The sequence below is a fragment of the Phyllobates terribilis genome, unplaced genomic scaffold (genome assembly GCF_046119375.1).
Source record: "Phyllobates terribilis strain yellow unplaced genomic scaffold, ASM4611937v1 Scaffold_8__6_contigs__length_399053987, whole genome shotgun sequence".
Taxonomy (NCBI): domain Eukaryota; kingdom Metazoa; phylum Chordata; class Amphibia; order Anura; family Dendrobatidae; genus Phyllobates; species Phyllobates terribilis.
This window is the reverse complement of record NW_027362768.1, coordinates 111,632,674-111,649,717: the sequence shown is the minus strand read 5'-3', so window position 1 is coordinate 111,649,717 and position 17,044 is coordinate 111,632,674. Positions and strand designations below refer to the sequence as shown.

At 41.0% G+C, this 17,044-nt stretch overlaps 1 protein-coding gene across 1 annotated transcript in view; it reads left to right on the top strand.

Moving 5' to 3' along the window:
- The window catches only part of PLPPR4 (phospholipid phosphatase related 4), a 182,666-nt gene extending 170,232 nt beyond the window's left edge, over positions 1 to 12,434 (top strand). The window contains exon 7 of the mRNA XM_073643229.1: positions 9,225 to 12,434. Within this exon, the coding sequence (XP_073499330.1) occupies positions 9,225 to 10,571 (1,347 nt within the window). The 3' untranslated portion in view covers positions 10,572 to 12,434. The remainder of the gene's footprint in view (positions 1 to 9,224) is intronic.
- Positions 12,435 to 17,044: the final 4,610 nt, after the last annotated feature.

The following is a 17,044-nucleotide window of genomic DNA, read 5'->3' as shown; positions in this document are numbered from 1 at the left end:
GCAGTAGCTTAACAAGACGGTTTTAATGCCCCTTGGAAAAGTGCTGGAGGTCGCAGTGGAATAAAAAGACAATATCAATGCCCCTTGGAAAAGTGGTGGAGGTCTCAGTAGCTTAACAAGATGGTTTTAATGTCCCTTGGAAAAGTGGTGGAGGTTGCAGTAGCTTAACAAGACGGTTTTAATGCCCTTGGAAGAGACGTGGAGGTTGCAGTAGCTTAACAAGACAGTTTTAATGCCCCTTGGAAAAGTGGTGGCGGTCGCAGTAGCTTAAGAAGACGGTTTTAATGCCCCTTGGAAGAGACGTGGAGGTCGTAGTAGCTTAACAAGACGGTTTTTATGCCGGTTGGAAGCGACGTGGAGTTCAGAGTAGCTTAACAAGATGGCTTTTATACCCCTTACAAGAGCCATGCAGTGCAGCATATTAAAAACATTATTCCCATTATTGGGGAGTGGGTCTCCCATAGTCTTTGCCTATGCCTTCCAAGCAAAAGCTGCCAAAAATTAGGACGGAGGAACTTGCAATGCTGGCAAACAAGAGCCATGCAGTACAGCATATTAAAACATTATTCCCATTATTAGGGAGTGGGTCTCCCATAGTCTTTGCCTATGCCTTCCAAGCAAAAGCTGCCAAAAATTAGGACGGAGGAACTTGCAATGCTGGCAAACAAGAGCCATACAGTACAGCATATAAAAAACATTATTCCTATTATTGGGGAGTGGGTCTCTCATAGTCTTTGCCTATGCCTTCCTAGAAAAAGCTGCCAAAAATTAGGATGGAGGAACTTGCAATGCTGGCAACATGGACCACGGTCACCCTGGTGGTATAGTGGTGGTGGAGGCTGAGGATAAGGAGAAGAGAAAAATACAGCCGAAATGAGGAAGCGTATACCCATGTGTGGGTGTGAAGTGGTGCATGGGAATACACCTCCCGAAATAACACAGTGGATTTGACTTTATGTTACTCTGCTGTCATTTATTGGTGATGAGAAGTCTGGCCCAATCTAGCCCTTGTTCATTTTGATAAGGGTCAGCTTGTCAGCATTGTCAGTTGACAGGCGAGTGCGCTTATCAGTTATAATTCCCCCAGCGGCACTAAAACACGCTCCGATAACACGCTGGCAGCAGGGCAGGCCAGGACCTCCAAGGCGTACAGAGCGAGTTCATTTCAAGTGTCCAGCTTGGATACCCAATAAAACCATCTTTTCAAACTTTCCACTCCTTGTGAGAGTACCCCGCGCCTCAGGGCCTGTAAGCTGGGCGGGTCTCAGAAAACTGTCCCAGAATGTTGACAGTTCACCTAAGCTTATGAGTTTCAGCACAGCCTGTTGCCGCTTGGCTGAGGCAGTACTGCAGTGCTTCCAGCTTGTAACTGATGTAGTGATATCTGAGATGGAGGCTGAACATGAGGAGTAGGAGGAGGATGATGCGCAGGAGCTGTACACTGTGGGGGCAACTCTGACTGACATAGGGCCACCGCCATAAGGTTGCGGAAGGATTCTGTCTCCACCAGCCTAAAAGGCAGCATTTCCAATGCAAGCAGTCGTGAAATGTGCGAATTTAGGACTGTGGCCTGTGGGGCGTTGGTTTCGAATTTGCGCTTTCGTTCAAAGCTCTGGGATATGGACAATTGAACGCTGCGGTGGGACGTGGACGTGGACGTTGAAGCTATTTCTTGAGAAACTGCCATAACAAGTGAAGACTGAGAGGAGGGGGCATCTTTGCATGCAGTATGGACAGGGGATTGCCTTGCACGCACAACAGGGGGTTCTATTACATGCACAACAGTGGAAGAAGCAGTGGTGACACCCGCTGACACTGCTCGTGGACCCTGGAGTTCGCCCCACCTAGTCGGGTGCTTTGCTGCCATGTGCCTGATCATGCTGGTGGCGGTCAGGCTGGTAGTTTTGTCACCCCTGCTGATGCTGGCCTGGCAGGTGGTACAAATGGTCTTTTTGGGGTTATCAGCAGAGTCTTTAAAAAAATTTCAGACTCTGGAAGACCTACCGGTTGTACTGGCAACGTCCCTCGTGTTGATGTTACGGGGAACTGTTGCCCGCCTTCTGTGTGCGGCCAACACACTGCTTCTTCCTGCCTGTTGGGGTACTCTGCCTCCCTCCCCCTGTGTGCTGCTGGCCTCGCTCTGGTGTCCTCCTGCCACGTTGGGTCAGTTACTAGATCATCCACCACCGACTCGTCTTCCACTTGCGCACAACGGTCCTCCTCCTCACTTCGTGGCAATTGTGTCTCATCATCGTCCACCTCTTGTGACAAATTGCCAGCGTCGACTTCCTCTGGTCGTGGCTGTTCAAATATTTGGGCATCGCTACATGGGATCTCCTCTTTCACCACTTCAAGCGGAGCAGGCGAGGGGCCCAAATATGGGAATGGACCAGTGAACAGCTCTTCAGAGTGTCCAAGTGTGGGATCAGTTGCTGTCTGACGACACTCGGCATGGTGGGAGGAAGGAGCATCAGGGTGAGGAGGAGTATGCGGTCGAGACTCACGGCTACTAAAACTTGACCGTGTGGAAGACAGACCGAAGGTGGTGGTGCCCAGGTAACTGGAAGTATTATCCAATTAATAACCTGTTCACACTGATCAGTTCGCAATACTGGTGTTGTAGTGTACTTCTCTAGTAATTCGGTCAAGAAGTGGGAGCGAGAAGATGTGGCTGTTGGTTGTGGCACATTTTCACCTTGGCCACGGCCCCGTCCTCTACACGCACCATCACCAGAACGTCCAGTTCCACGTCCCTTGCCACTAGTGTTGAGCCACCCCTGTAGTGTTCGGGTTCGGTTCCCTTCATCGAACACCGGGATGTTCGTGGAACTGTTCGTCGAACACTTTAGAACACCGTCGAACACCGTTAAAACCCATAGAAACACATAGAAAACACCTTCAAAGGTGTCCAAAAGCTGACAAACTGCTCAGAAGACACTCTCTTTAAAAAAAGCGCTCAGCAGCCATCCAGCCTGTCATCTCAGTGCCATCCCAGCGTGGGAGAATTCTCCTGCTGAAGCGCTGAGCGCTGAGAATTTTCCCACGCTGTCAGTGACGTGCATGAGGTGAGCTGAGTACATTGGACATGAGCTCACCTCATGCACGTCACTGACAGCGTGGGAAAATTCTCCTGCACTCACCGCATGCGCAGGAGAATTTTCCCACGCTGTCAGTGACATGCATGAGGTGAGCTGAGTTCATTGGACATGACCTCGGCTCATCTTTATGCCGTCACAGCCAGATACTGCAGAGCGCAAGCATGCCTGCGCTTCTCAGTGTCTACCGCATGGCAAGCTGGATGGCAGCGTTCTGCTGCGGTCCAGCCTGTCATGTGAATGTAGCAGAGCTGAAGCTGTCGTGGGAACCATGGAAAGGTAAGGATGATGTTGCTTTATTATTTTACTTTTATTGCAGGAGATCGTTGGCTTCAGCTGGACTGGGCGTGATGGTATGTATGGTTTAATTTAGAACAATAAAGAATTGTGTGTTTATTTCAATTAAAGGACTTTATTCTGAGTGTTTGTGTTTTTTTTTAACTTTGACTATGGGGTTAGTAATGCGAGTGTCTTATAGACGCCTCTCCATTACTAACCTGGACTTGATGTCAGCTAGCATTATAAGCTGACATCAACCCCAGCCCTATTACCCCACTGCCACTGCTACAGGGCAGTGGGAAGAGCGAGGCTAAGTGCCAGAATTGGCGCATCCTATGGATGCGCCATTTCTGGGGCGGCTGACGGCTGGTGTTTCTAGCCTGGGAGGGGGCCAATATTCATGGCACCCTTCCTGGGCTATTATATCAGCCCCCAGCTGTCGGCCTAGCCTTTGCTAGCTATTAAAATAGGGGGGACCCCACGTCATTTTTTTGGGGGGGGTCCCCATTTTAATAGCTAGTAAAGGCTAGGTATTCAGCTGGGGGCTGATATTAGTAGCCTGGGAAGCTCCGTGGGTATTACCCCCTTCCTAGGCTTCAAACATCTGCCCCAGCCATCTGCTTAACCTCCGCTAGAGACTAAAATTATGGGGAACCCCAAGCCAATTTTTTTGTTAATAAATCCTTTATTTTAACACTAAATGACAAGTACAGTAATCAACACTATCACTGTACTTCTTATATATGTGACTGACATGTTTCTATCTATCTAATCTATGTGTGATGCTCTATCTTTCTGTTATAAATTGTTGGGTGCCGATGCTGAATTGCCAGCCGGCTTTTTTAAAGAGACGATGCATGAAAACACTAATATTTTTTTAAATAAATCCTTTAACACTAAATGACAAGTACAGTAAGCAACACTGTCACTGTACTTATTATATATGTGACTGACATGTTTCCATCTAATCTATGTGTGATACTCTACTCTTTCTGTTCTAAAATGTCGGGTACCGGTGTATGCCACTGCTGAATTGCCGGCTTTTCATGTTTCACTGTGAGCACTGTTCCCATCGATTTGGGCAACCACTGTAATGCCACAACCACCATGGCTGTGGCATTACAGTGAGTGGCAGACAATCCCTACATGATTGGTGCTCTAAATAGCGCCAGACATGCAGGACATGCTTTTGGTGCACGAACAGTTATCGAACATAACCTCGAACAGCCGAATTGCTAAAAGCAGGATAATATAGAGATTTGACCCGTGGAACTGCAAAACCATAGTTCTATTTCTCTGGCCTACACCAGACTATTTTAAACAGATATATTGGTGTCTGACCAGTCAGGGAGACACTATTACAGTTATTTTTTACGGCAAAGAATGCCAAAAGCAGGATAATACAGAGATTTGACCAGTGGAACTGCAAAATCACAGTTATAGTTATGTGGCGCACACCAGAATCTTTTAAACAGATATATTGGGGTCTGACCAGTCAGGGAGATACTATTACTGTTTGTTTTAACAGCAAAAAATGCCAAAAGCAGGATAATACAGAGATTTGACCCGTGAAACTGCAAAACCACAGTTATAGTTATGTGGCCTACACCAGACTCTTTTAAACAGATATATTGGTGTCTGACCAGTCAGGGAGACACTATTACAGTTTTTTTTATGCCAAAAAATGCCAAAAGCAGGATAATACAGAGATTTGACCCGTGGAACTGCAAAACCACAGTTATAGTTATGTGGCCTACACCAGACTCTTTTAAACAGATATATTGGTGTCTGACCAGTCAGGGAGACACTATTACTGTTTTTTTACAGCAAAAAATGACAAAAGCAGGATAATGCAGAGATTTGACCCGTGGAACTGCAAAACCACAGTTATAGTTATGTGGCCTACACCACACTCTTTTAAACAGATATATTGATGTCTGGCCAGTCAGGGAGACACTATTACAGTATTTTTACGGCAAAAAATGCCAAAAGCAGGATAATACAGAGATTTGTCCCGTGGAACTGAAAAACCACAGTTATAGTTATGTGGCGTACACCAGATCTTTTAAACAGATATATTGGTGTCTGACCAGTCAGGGAGACACTATTACTGGGTTTTTTACGGCAAAAAATGCCAAAAGCAGGATAATACAGGGATTTGACCCATGGAACTGCAAAACCACAGTTCTATTTCTCTGGCCTACACCAAACTCTTTTAAACAGATATATTGGTGTCTGACCAGTCAGGGAGACACTATTACAGTTTTTTTTACAGCAAAAAGCAGGAAAATACAGAGATTTGACCCGTGGAACTGCAAAACCACAGTTATAGTTATGTGGTTTACACCAGAATCTTTTAAACAGATATATTGGTGTCTGACCAGTCAGGGAGACACTATTACACTTTTTTTTTTACAGCAAAAAATGCCCAAAACAGGATAATACAGAGATTTGACCCGTGGAACTGCAAAACCACAGTTATAGTTATGTGGCGTACACCAGAATCTTTTAATCAGATATATTGGTGTCTGACCAGTCAGGGAGACACTATTACATTTTTTTTTTTATGTCAAAAAATGCCCAAAGCAGGATAATACAGAGATTTGACCCGTGGAACTGCAAAACCACAGTGCTATTTCTCTGGCCTACACCAGACTCTTTTAAACATATATATTGGTGTCTGACCAGTCAGGAAGACACTATTACTGTTTTTTTTATGGCAAAAAATGCCAAAAGCAGGATAATACAGAGATTTGAACCGTGGAACTGCAAAACCACAGTTATAGTTATGTGGCCTACACCAGACTCTTTTAAACAGATATATTGGTACTGAACAGTCACAGACACACTCAATTTTTTTTTTTGGGGGGGGGGGGATACCAAAAGGTTAATAAGACGCGTATTTGTACAGTCTGACTGAGGGAAAAAATAAAAAGGTTTAGATGAAAAAAAAGAAAAAAAAATAGGATTTTTCCTGGCCCCTGAGACCGGGGGATAAGTCTAGCAATTTGACCAACAGGAGCACACAGGACTGTAATGCAGCGTTTGCTGGTATAACCACTACGTCTCCTATACAGCCTGCTTGCCTGATATCTGGGATGGATATTAGTCCTGAGAAGGACTTTTTGTTTGATTTGGCTGGCTTTAGAGACCCTACACTAACTATTTCGGAGTATAAATCTCTCCTTAGCTCAGCAGCACTGACCCTACACTGTCTGATCCGGAGCGACTGTGTCCAAGATGGCGGCGCCCGGTTTTAAATACTCGAGGTGACGCTGTGCGGCCAGCCAATCACTGTAATGCCCACAAACAACATGGCTGCGGCATTACAGTGACTGACTGGCAATCCCTGCATGTTCATTGGCTCTGTAAAGAGCACCAAATGTGCAGGGCGGAGACCCGAGCTCCCGCCCGAGTAACCTGGAAATGCTCGGTGCTCGCCGAACATCCCGAGTAGTGAGATGCTCGGGCGAGTAATGAGCAGTGTCGAGCATCCTCGCTCAACACTATTGCTTAACCTATGTTGTGTTAAAACATGATGTGGCCAACTCCCTATGCTGTTGAATACTTTCTGTACCCACTGTAATTTCCCATTCATTAAAATGGGTGAGAGAGCTGCAAAAACACAGAAAGAATTGAAGTGCTGCAGATTTGAAACTGCTTCAAAATATGCAAGGAAAATATAAGCAGAATGTGCATGAAATTTCAGAAATTGCATTCACATTGCTGAGACAGTAAAATGGTGGATTTTTCGTAGCAAAAATGTGCAGGAAAAATATAATGAAAAACGCTGTCAAAACGTGGAGTGTGAACATACCCTTAGGGATAATTCACTTTTAGATGATCATGACAATATCAAAGATTTTTTGTTGCTGTTTTCATTTTCATTCTCATATTACATATGAGAAAAGGGGGTGATTCAAATTGTTTTTATCTCTTTTTATTGTTGTTCCAGTAGGAGACCTAAGTCTATGACGGCTTTATTACAGGTACAATGCACTGTAATAAATTTGTATTGCAGTCTATTTTCCTGTTAGCAATTTCGCATAAGCTGCAGCATGGCTTAATAGGTGTGTTGACTTGGCAGATACCCATCTTAATCACACAATCATGTTGAGGGGAAGTTGTTGGAGTGAGAGAGGTCCCCATATTGGTTCAATCACTTAGTTGCTGATGGCAGTATTGATCATGGCAAGCTCTATTCATCCCAATTGCGGGCAAATGTCAGCTGTATATCTCAACATGCAATGCGCATGGAGAAGGGTTATCCTCTAGTTAATGATAATGACTATTTACATTATTTTTTTACTTTCTTATGGGGTATGCAATTTTTTAGTAAAACAGACATGTCAGGACAAAATAAATGCTTTCTTTTTGAAAATGAAATGTTTTCGAGAGTGATCACAAAGATAAATGGTTTTAGGTGCCCATAATAATAACTTACAAATCTCTTTGTACAAGGCAACAGTCATGTATCAAAAGAAAGGTAGTAATAACCTTTTATTTCGCAGAGTTTTATAGCTTACAAGAGTAAGCTATAAAACTGCTACTTTGCCATAAAGAGCACTTCATGCTTAACTATTCGAATAGATGTTTTGTAAGTGAAAGCCACTCACGCTTTCGCTTTCATACGTTTAATGGGAACCTGTCACCTCCTAAAATGCTATTCACCTGCAGATTTAGTAGTAATCTGCAGGTAAATAGCATTTAAATCATGTTAGGAAGTGTTACTGGAAGAAGGGCTACTTGGGGAAAATGTAGTTATCTTCTCCCTGCAGCTGCCCGTTTCCAGTCATCGGGGCTATTCATGGAGCTGTATCAGTCACTGCTCTCTACAGAGTGAGCACTCTGTTTTCACTCCTGATTTCAAATTGTTAGACGTTCACATTGATTGACAGCCTGCTCTGCACACACACACTGTACACACACGCTGCACAGCACACGCTGCACACACACACACACGCTGCAGAGCTGACTGTCAAAGTGCAAGGGGAGATACCAGGGTAGGGTGGATATTTGATGAGCGCTGCTGATTTAAACACGATCCAGAAGCTCTCAGGGAAAAGTAGTTTACTGTCAACGCGTTTCAGAGTTCATCTCACTCCTTCCTCAGAGCAACCACTCATTTGAAGTTGTCCTGAGGAAGGAGTCAGAAGAACTGTGAAACGCATTGACAATAAACCACTTTTTCCTGCGATCTCTTGGATTGTGTCTAAATCAGCAGAGCTTATCAAAAATCCACCCTATCCTGGTATCTCTCTGAAAACACTCGTGGATATTGCAGCCGCTGACATTTTGCCTCATCAGTGGTTGTGTCATACACCACCTTTTCAGGTGAGCTTCAACCCTTTTTTTCTCACTAAATTACTTGGAAAAGACCCTATTGCGCTTTGCATTTTTTATAAAGTGCAAGAGGAGTAATAACAGGGCACTCACTCTGTAGAGATCAGTGATTGATACAGCTCCCTACACCACCCTGATGATTGGAAAAGAGCAGCAGCAGGGAGAATAAAATTTCATTTTCTCCAGATAACTGCTGGTCTAGTAAGCCTTTCAGACAACATTTAAAATGCTATTTAGCTACAGATTATCACTGGATCTGCAGGTAAAAAGTATTTTAGAAGATGACAGATTCCCTTTAATAACGAAACTCTTGTAATTAATGAAGTTGATATGGATCAATGTTTTCTTTTGGATAGATGTGATGTCTTATTATAACATTTCTATTTTGTTCTTTTTCTGTTTACAGTTGAAGCATTCGCATCATTTTTTAGTATTTTTTTGTTTTTTTTCAACATTTTTCTTCTCATTTCATTAAGATTATAAAAATATTAATATTTAATTTTTCAGGGCCTTTATGCTGTTGGAAACTTTCAGCCAAGTGAAGACAACATTCCACAGAAGCCTCCTCCTCCTCCACTTAGGGAACCATTGAGGTCGTTAACAGACCTTAGTCAAGATGCAAGCAGGATATTACCAGGGAAAAATGGAAGTAGCAGTGATGGCCTTTCTTCACATCCTTCTGAAAGTATCCTCAACAGAAATAACCGAGAATCAAGTTCTTTGACAAACATTAAAAGAGCAAGTACAGATGTAGAAGTTATAACTCCTCGAAGTCCCATGGGCAAGGAGAACATGGTAACTTTTAGCAATACCTTGCCCAGAGTCCATACCCCATCATTAGAGGATCCACAAAGAAGAAATGCAACTATTCATGCTTCAATGGACTCTGCCCGTTCTAAACAGCTATTATCTCAATGGAAGACTAAGAATGAAAGTCGTAAATTATCTTTGCAGGTCATTGAAACTGAATCAGGACTTTCACCACAAAGAATAATAGAAATGAGATCAAGCTCTGAGCCTGTAAGGGTTGGTGTTAATGGAGACCACATTGGACCAGGAAATCCATACCTTAAATTACAAACTGGAAGTGTACCAGGCTGCAATAATACCGGTATCCCTGGTGGACCTAGAGTGTCTATACAATCACGTCCAGGTTCCTCTCAACTAGTACATATTCCTGAAGAAACCCATGAAAATATCATAACTACATCTCCGAAATGTAGCTCTGCCAGATCAAAGTGGCTAAAGGTGGCGGAAAAAAGTGTTGCTTGTCGTAGTAATAGTCAACCAAGAATAATGCAAGTCATAGCCATGTCAAAACAGCAAGGGATGCTTCAAGGCAGCCCCAAAAGTTCAGAGGGGAGTACAGTCAGCTGTACAGGATCAATCAGGTACAAAGCTCTAACAGAACATGAACCAACGAATATTGTCCGGATTGAAGCCCATCCTGAAAATAATAGGCCAATTATCCAAATGCCGATGGAGGGAGAAGGGAGTGGGTCCTGGAAATGGAAAGCTCCTGAGAAGGGGACTTTGCGTCAAGCTTATGAATTGAATGACCTCAACAGAGACTCTGAAAGTTGTGAGTCATTAAAAGACACTTTTGGCACTACTGAAAGAAAGAGAAGCAACATTGATAATGATCACCTTCTTCATGGAATAACCACAATACGAGTGACACCAGTAGAAGGGAGTGAAATTGGCTCAGAGACTGTATCTATATCATCAAGTCGTGACTCTACTCTAAGGAGAAAAGGCAACATTATTTTAATCCCTGAGAGGAGTAACAGCCCAGAAAGCACTCGGAACATCTTTTACAAGGGAACATCGCCAACACGCACATATAAAGAATGAGGAAAAATAAGCAACGTTTCCACTGATTTTTTTTCTAGAGTGTATCCTACTTTGATAAAGCTTGTGCTCTTATTAGTTTGGAGATAAAAGCAGAAAATGATCTTACACGTGCCAAAATAACAAATGGTCAGATGGTCTGTGGATAAAGAATACTAATACGAACAATGAAATATTACAAACTTGTGCAGAATAGGACAAAATGAAAGCACAATGCAAATACATGAAACCAATGCGAAGGAATAAAAGCATCATACAATCAATTACTTTCAAAAGATGTACTTAGAAAGCAAATAGATATTGGTTAAATGAAAAAAAGGAATGGAACATTGACACTTTATTTCATGAATGTGCCAATTCTTAAATTTTCTGGTCCTTAAACTCAAAAATTGTTTCAATTTGCAAAAAAAAAATAATAATATTAAAGCAACATTTTCTTTAATGTAAAATATTTACTTTTGCAGAATATGAACTAACATGGGGAGTGGTGGTACCTTTTTACAAGTCTTAGCATATCTGCATAAGCACATTATTACTATGTAGTTCTTTTAACAGTTCATCGGCTAGGACAGTAGTGACTGCCTTTGTACAGAATACGACATTTAGCTCTGTTATTGTGGAATAATTGCACTTGACTTTACCAGAATTTTGTGCAGATCTGTCCTCACGGTTTACTTTGACAAAGTGTGGGTGTAATTCACTTACAATGGTATAATTGTTTTCTTTCGATAGCTAGTTCTTCTTTAATCTGCTTTAATCTGCTTATTATTAAGAGTGCACATCATACTAAAGAAAAAGGTGCTCTGCAGTGGAGACATTCACATGTTCCGGATGTCCTGCCACTTTCCATGATTGTTCCTCTTTCATAATCTCATAAATACAGGGTTTAAAGAAGAAGTATGTAATATAGTCATCACGGTGATCTTCAAAGGTCAACGTTAACTCGAAAATAAATAGAGAAAACATATAGAAAACACTGCCAGACCAAATTCTAGAAGATGAAGTTATATTTTCTAAGTATAAATGTAAAGTTATAATGATTATAGTAACATTGGAAATGGTAGCACATGTTTACAAAAATGTGGACGATAGGTGCAAAAGGAAAAGTTTAGTGGTATATAGTGTGGCATATGTGTGCAAAAAAAAGAAACAGAAGTGTGTCTCAGTCTAGTAGTTTGGATGGTAATGTGTTTACACTGAAGGTTTCTTTGGATGACGTCTCCATCATACAGAATGGACACATTTTATCAAATGTCCAACATTCGACATTCTGTATCATGATACACTGCCCCTTGATTCAATTTTAGACTAAGCACTTTTAACATTTCTTACAGACTTTGGGCGGTAACAGTAAAAGTAATATTAAAGAAAAAATAAATTATTGATAATTCAATTTTGTCAAAATTTTTGTAACAGCCATGGATGATGTCAACAGATGAAGACCAATGTGGATGTAGGCCAGAATGAATGTGATGCCCATGTTTTATGTACCTAGCATTGAGTTTATACAGACTGTTTATGGGCTCAATGTTGACTACCAATGAAAAATTATATTGTCCTTTTTCCACATTCATCCTGTATCGATCCTCATTTGGACAGTGGATTATAAGGTGGTCCTAAATCATAGCTTAAAAAAAAAAAAGTTGTAATCTTAGTACAGTGTATCAGGTATGTGACTTTTTTCTACTCTTTCCAAAGTCTTAAACATGATTTCTGATTGTTTCAGTAATCCCTGAAACTGTGCTCTTTACATGGACTTTGTTCATGTAAGTCATTTTATACTTAAAGTGCCAAAACTGACTTTTTTCTTCTTTTTTTTTCTTTTATAGAGGGCGTAACATAATAATAATAATAAAAATAATACTATATGGTAAAACATCAGTTTAGAAAAGATATATCAGTTGTTTCAAGAAAACATCTGCATGAATATTTGATAACTAAAATGCCTTTTGTAAATGTCACATTTGTTTACATTCTACTAATACCTTAATTTAGAAACAATCAAGTACCAGATGACATCTTTTTAAATTTCTAATTTTCTTACTTGCTAAAGGGGGCACTAATTTCTTTGTGAGGCTGTGCTTTATTGAATAAAGAATATAAAAAAAAAATATGACTATGTTTTTCAACAAAAAAAAAAAGACCCGTATGTAAAGTATTGTGTTTAATAAAATGTTATGCAAATGTTTTCAAAAATTCTAAAACTTTGTAAATTGCTATAAATGTATTTTATCTAAGTAAAATCAATGCTACTGTATGGGTTTATTGTGTAAAACATCACAAAAAATAAAGATAAAATGTACGATATGTTTTTTGTATTCCCATCTGTAAAATTCTTAACAAAAAAAACTTACAATCTGATGGGGTTAATTTATCATAATCAAAAGTTAGATTGATTTATTACATTTTGCACTTTATGGAATTATATAGCATCCGCAATCAGAAATAAAAATCTAAGGCCATTTTGGGCATTTATTAATGAGCAGAAGATAGTCAATATTTATATTAACCAATACATTACATTATATATGCCGTTTATACGGCCATAGGGTTGTGATGGCATCATTAGATTACCAAAAAATGTTCTAATCTATGCCAAGATTGAACGACCATCTCTGGTCCAAGGGCCACATCTTCAAATGGAATCATTCCTAAGGGCCACAAAAAACTTATAAGGGTATTACCATCTGAGACATTTATGACATATCAAAATTACATGCTAAAAATGTTGGATAGGTGCAGGTTCAATTTCTTGGAATCCCATGTATTGGGAGATTATAGTCTACCCCCCAATACTAATCCAAAGAAGAGGACATCATTTATTAAACTGTAACTTAAAAAATATAAATATTATACACTGTTGTATTATGTCAAAAACATGATATTTAAAAAATTTAACATAAGGGTACTCAGTTAACATTTGATCAAAGTGTATAAACCCACTACCACGTAATTGCAACTTTTTTAAAGTGGGTATCCTGGAGACGTCTAAGGCACCATATTGTATATTTATAAAGACAGAAGAGGTAGCACCCTCTTATAAACCACTGCGGTCAATCAAGATTAATGGTGGTGCTAAGCTTCAAAAGTCCATAATGCATGCGTAGAGAATAAGAAAGAAAGCAGCACTCACCAGTCTTTTATTCCTTAATGCGGGACATGTTGGGGGCAGGCAAGTGGTGTGGGGAAAGAAAAACGGATGACAGCTGTTTCACGCTCAGCAGAACGCTTCAGTGGGTCCAGAGATTTACAAGGATTGGTGAGTGCTGCCTTCTGTCTTAGGCTATGTTAACACTAGGTGTTTTTCCAGCATATTTTTTCTGCAGCAAAACCTGACCTCTTAGCAGGGAAGAAGCTGCTGTAAAAACGCAGGTTTTGAAGCATTTTTTGGTGCGTTTTTTTAGGATCCCAAAGTTCAGCTTTTGCTTCCACCACAAAATTATGAACACAGGCCACCAATGCAAGACATATGTGAAACCATATTAACCAGAATTACAAATGTAACAATGGGGGAAGGTGAATTGTTCAGAAATAGTTTTTCTAAGACACTGGCAGTGCACTGAGTTTGTATTTATTTTCACACTATGGTCTGCCATTGAGTTGCTCAGAGCTTGTTCAATTTTACACCTCCCTGGGCCACAGGTATTGTTCAGCCTCACACCTAGCGCAGCCAATGTTTAATAATAAATAATAATCTTTTTATATATACAGCACGTTATGTTCCACCACAGACTGTTCAGGAGTTGGCGGTTGCTTTAGTCCAGGTCTGGGAGGAGATCCCACAGGAGACCATCCACAACCTCATCAGGAGCATGCCCAGGCATTGTAGGGAGGTCATACAGGCACGTGGAGGCCACACACAATACTGAGCCTCATTTTGACTTGTTTTAAGGACATTACATCAAAGTTGTATCAGCCTGTAGTGTGTTTTTACACTTTAATTTTGTGGGTGACTCCAAATCCTGGCCTCCATTGGTTAATAAATTTGATTTCCATTGATGATTTTTGTGTAATTTTGTTGTCAGAACATTCAACTTTGTACAGAACAAAGTATTCAATGAGAATATTTCATTCATTCAGATCTAGGATGTATTATTTGAGTGTTCCCTTTACTTTTTTGAGCAGTGTATATATATATGTACAGTACAGACCAAAAGTTTGGACACACCTACTCATTTAAAGATCTTTCTGTATTTTCATGAATATGAAAATTGTACATTCACACTGAAGGCATCAAAACTATGAATTAACACATGTGGAATTATACACTTAACAAAAAAGTGTGAAACAACTGAAAATATGTTTTATATTCTAGGTTCTTCAAAGTAGCCACCTTTTGCTTTGATGACTGCTTTGCACACTCTTGGCATTCTCTTGATGAGCTTCAAGAGGTAGTCACCGGAAATGGTCTTCCAACAATCTTGAAGGAGTTCCCAGAGATGCTTAGCACTTGTTGGCCCTTTTGCCTTCACTCTGCGGTCCAGCTCACCCCAAAACATCTCGATTGGGTTCAGGTCTGGTGACTGTGGAGGCCAGGTCATCTGGCGTAGCACCCCATCACTCTCCTTCTTGGTCAAATAGCCCTTACACAGCCTGGAAGTGTGTTTGGGGTCATTGTCCTGTTGAAAAATAAATGATGGTCCAACTAAACGCAAACCGGATAGAATAGCATGCCACTGCAAGATGCTGTGGTAGCCATGCTGGTTCAGTATGCCTTCAATTTTGAATAAATCCCCAACAGTGTCAACAGCAAAGCACCCCCACACCAACAGGCCTCCTCCTCCATGCTTCACGGTGGGAACCAGGCATGTAGAGTCCATCCGTTCACCTTTTCAGCGTCGCACAAAGACAAGGTGGTTAGAACCAAAGATCTCAAATTTGGACTCATCAGACCAAAACACAGATTTCCACTGGTCTAATGTCCATTCCTTGTGTTCTTTAGCCCAAACTCGTCTCTTCTGCTTGTTTCCTATCCTTAGCAGTGGTTTCCTAGCAACTTTTTTACCATGAAGGCCTGCTGCACAAAGTCTCCTCTTAACAGTTGTTGTAGAGATGTTTCTGCTGCTAGAACTCTGTGTGGCATTGACCTGGTCTCTAATCTGAGCTGCTGTTAACCTGCGATTTCTGAGGCTGGTGACTCGGATAAACTTATCCTCAGAAGCAGAGGTGACTCTTGGTCTTCCTTTCCTGGGGCGGTCCTCATGTGAGCCAGTTTCTTTGTAGCGCTTGATGGTTTTTGCAACTGCACTTGGGGACACTTTCAAAGTTTACCCAATTTTTCAGACTGACTGACCTTCATTTCTTAAAGTAATGATGGCCACTCGCTTTTCTTTACTTAGCTGCTTTTTTCTTGCCATAATACAAATTCTAACAGTCTATTCAGTAGGACTATCAGCTGTGTATCCACCTGACTTCTGCACAACACAACTGATGGTCCCAACCCCATTTATAAGGCAAGAAATCCCACTTATTAAACCTGACAGGGCACACCTGTGAAGTGAAAACCATTTCCGGTGACTACCTCTTGAAGCTCATCAAGAGAATGCCAAGAGTGTGCAAAGCAGTCATCAAAGCAAAAGGTAGCTACTTTGAAGAACCTAGAATATGAGACATATTTTCAGTTGTTTCACACTTTTTTGTTAAGTATATAATTCCACATGTGTTAATTCATAGTTTTGATGCCTTCAGTGTGAATGTACAATTTTCAAAGTCATGAAAATACAGAAAAATCTTTAAATGAGAAGGTGTGTCCAAACTTTTGGTCTGTACTGTATATCTATATACACTACCGTTCAAAAGTTTGGGGTAACCCAGACAATTTTGCGTTTTCCATGAAAACTCATACTTTTATTTATCAAATGACTTGCAAAATGATTAGAAAATATAGTCCAGACATTGACAAGGTTAGAAATAATGATTTTTATTAGAAAGAATAATTTTCTCCTTCAAACTTTGCTTTCGTCAAAGAATGCTCCCTTTGCAGCAATTACAGCATTGCAGACCTTTGGCATTCTAGCTGTTAATTTGCTGAGGTAATCTTGAGAAATTTCACCCCATGCTTCCTGAAGTCCCTCCCACAAGTTTGATTGGCTTGATGGGCACTTTTTGCGTACCATACAGTCAAGCTGCTCCCACAACTGCTCAATGAGGTTGAGATCTGGTGACTCCACTGGTCACTCCATTACAGATAGAATACCAGCTGCCTGCTTCTTCCCTAAATAGTTCATGCATAATTTGGAGGTGTGCTTTGGGTCATTGTCCTGTTGTAGGATGAAATTGGCTCCAATCAAGCGCTGTCCTCAGGGTATGGCATGGCATTGCAAAATGGAGTGATAGCCTTCCTTATTCAAAATCCCATTTACCCTGTACAAATCTCCCTCTTTACCAACACCAAAGCAACCCCAGACCATCACATTACCTCCACCATGCTTGACAGATGGCGTCAGGCACTCTTCCAGCATCTTTTCAGTTTTCTG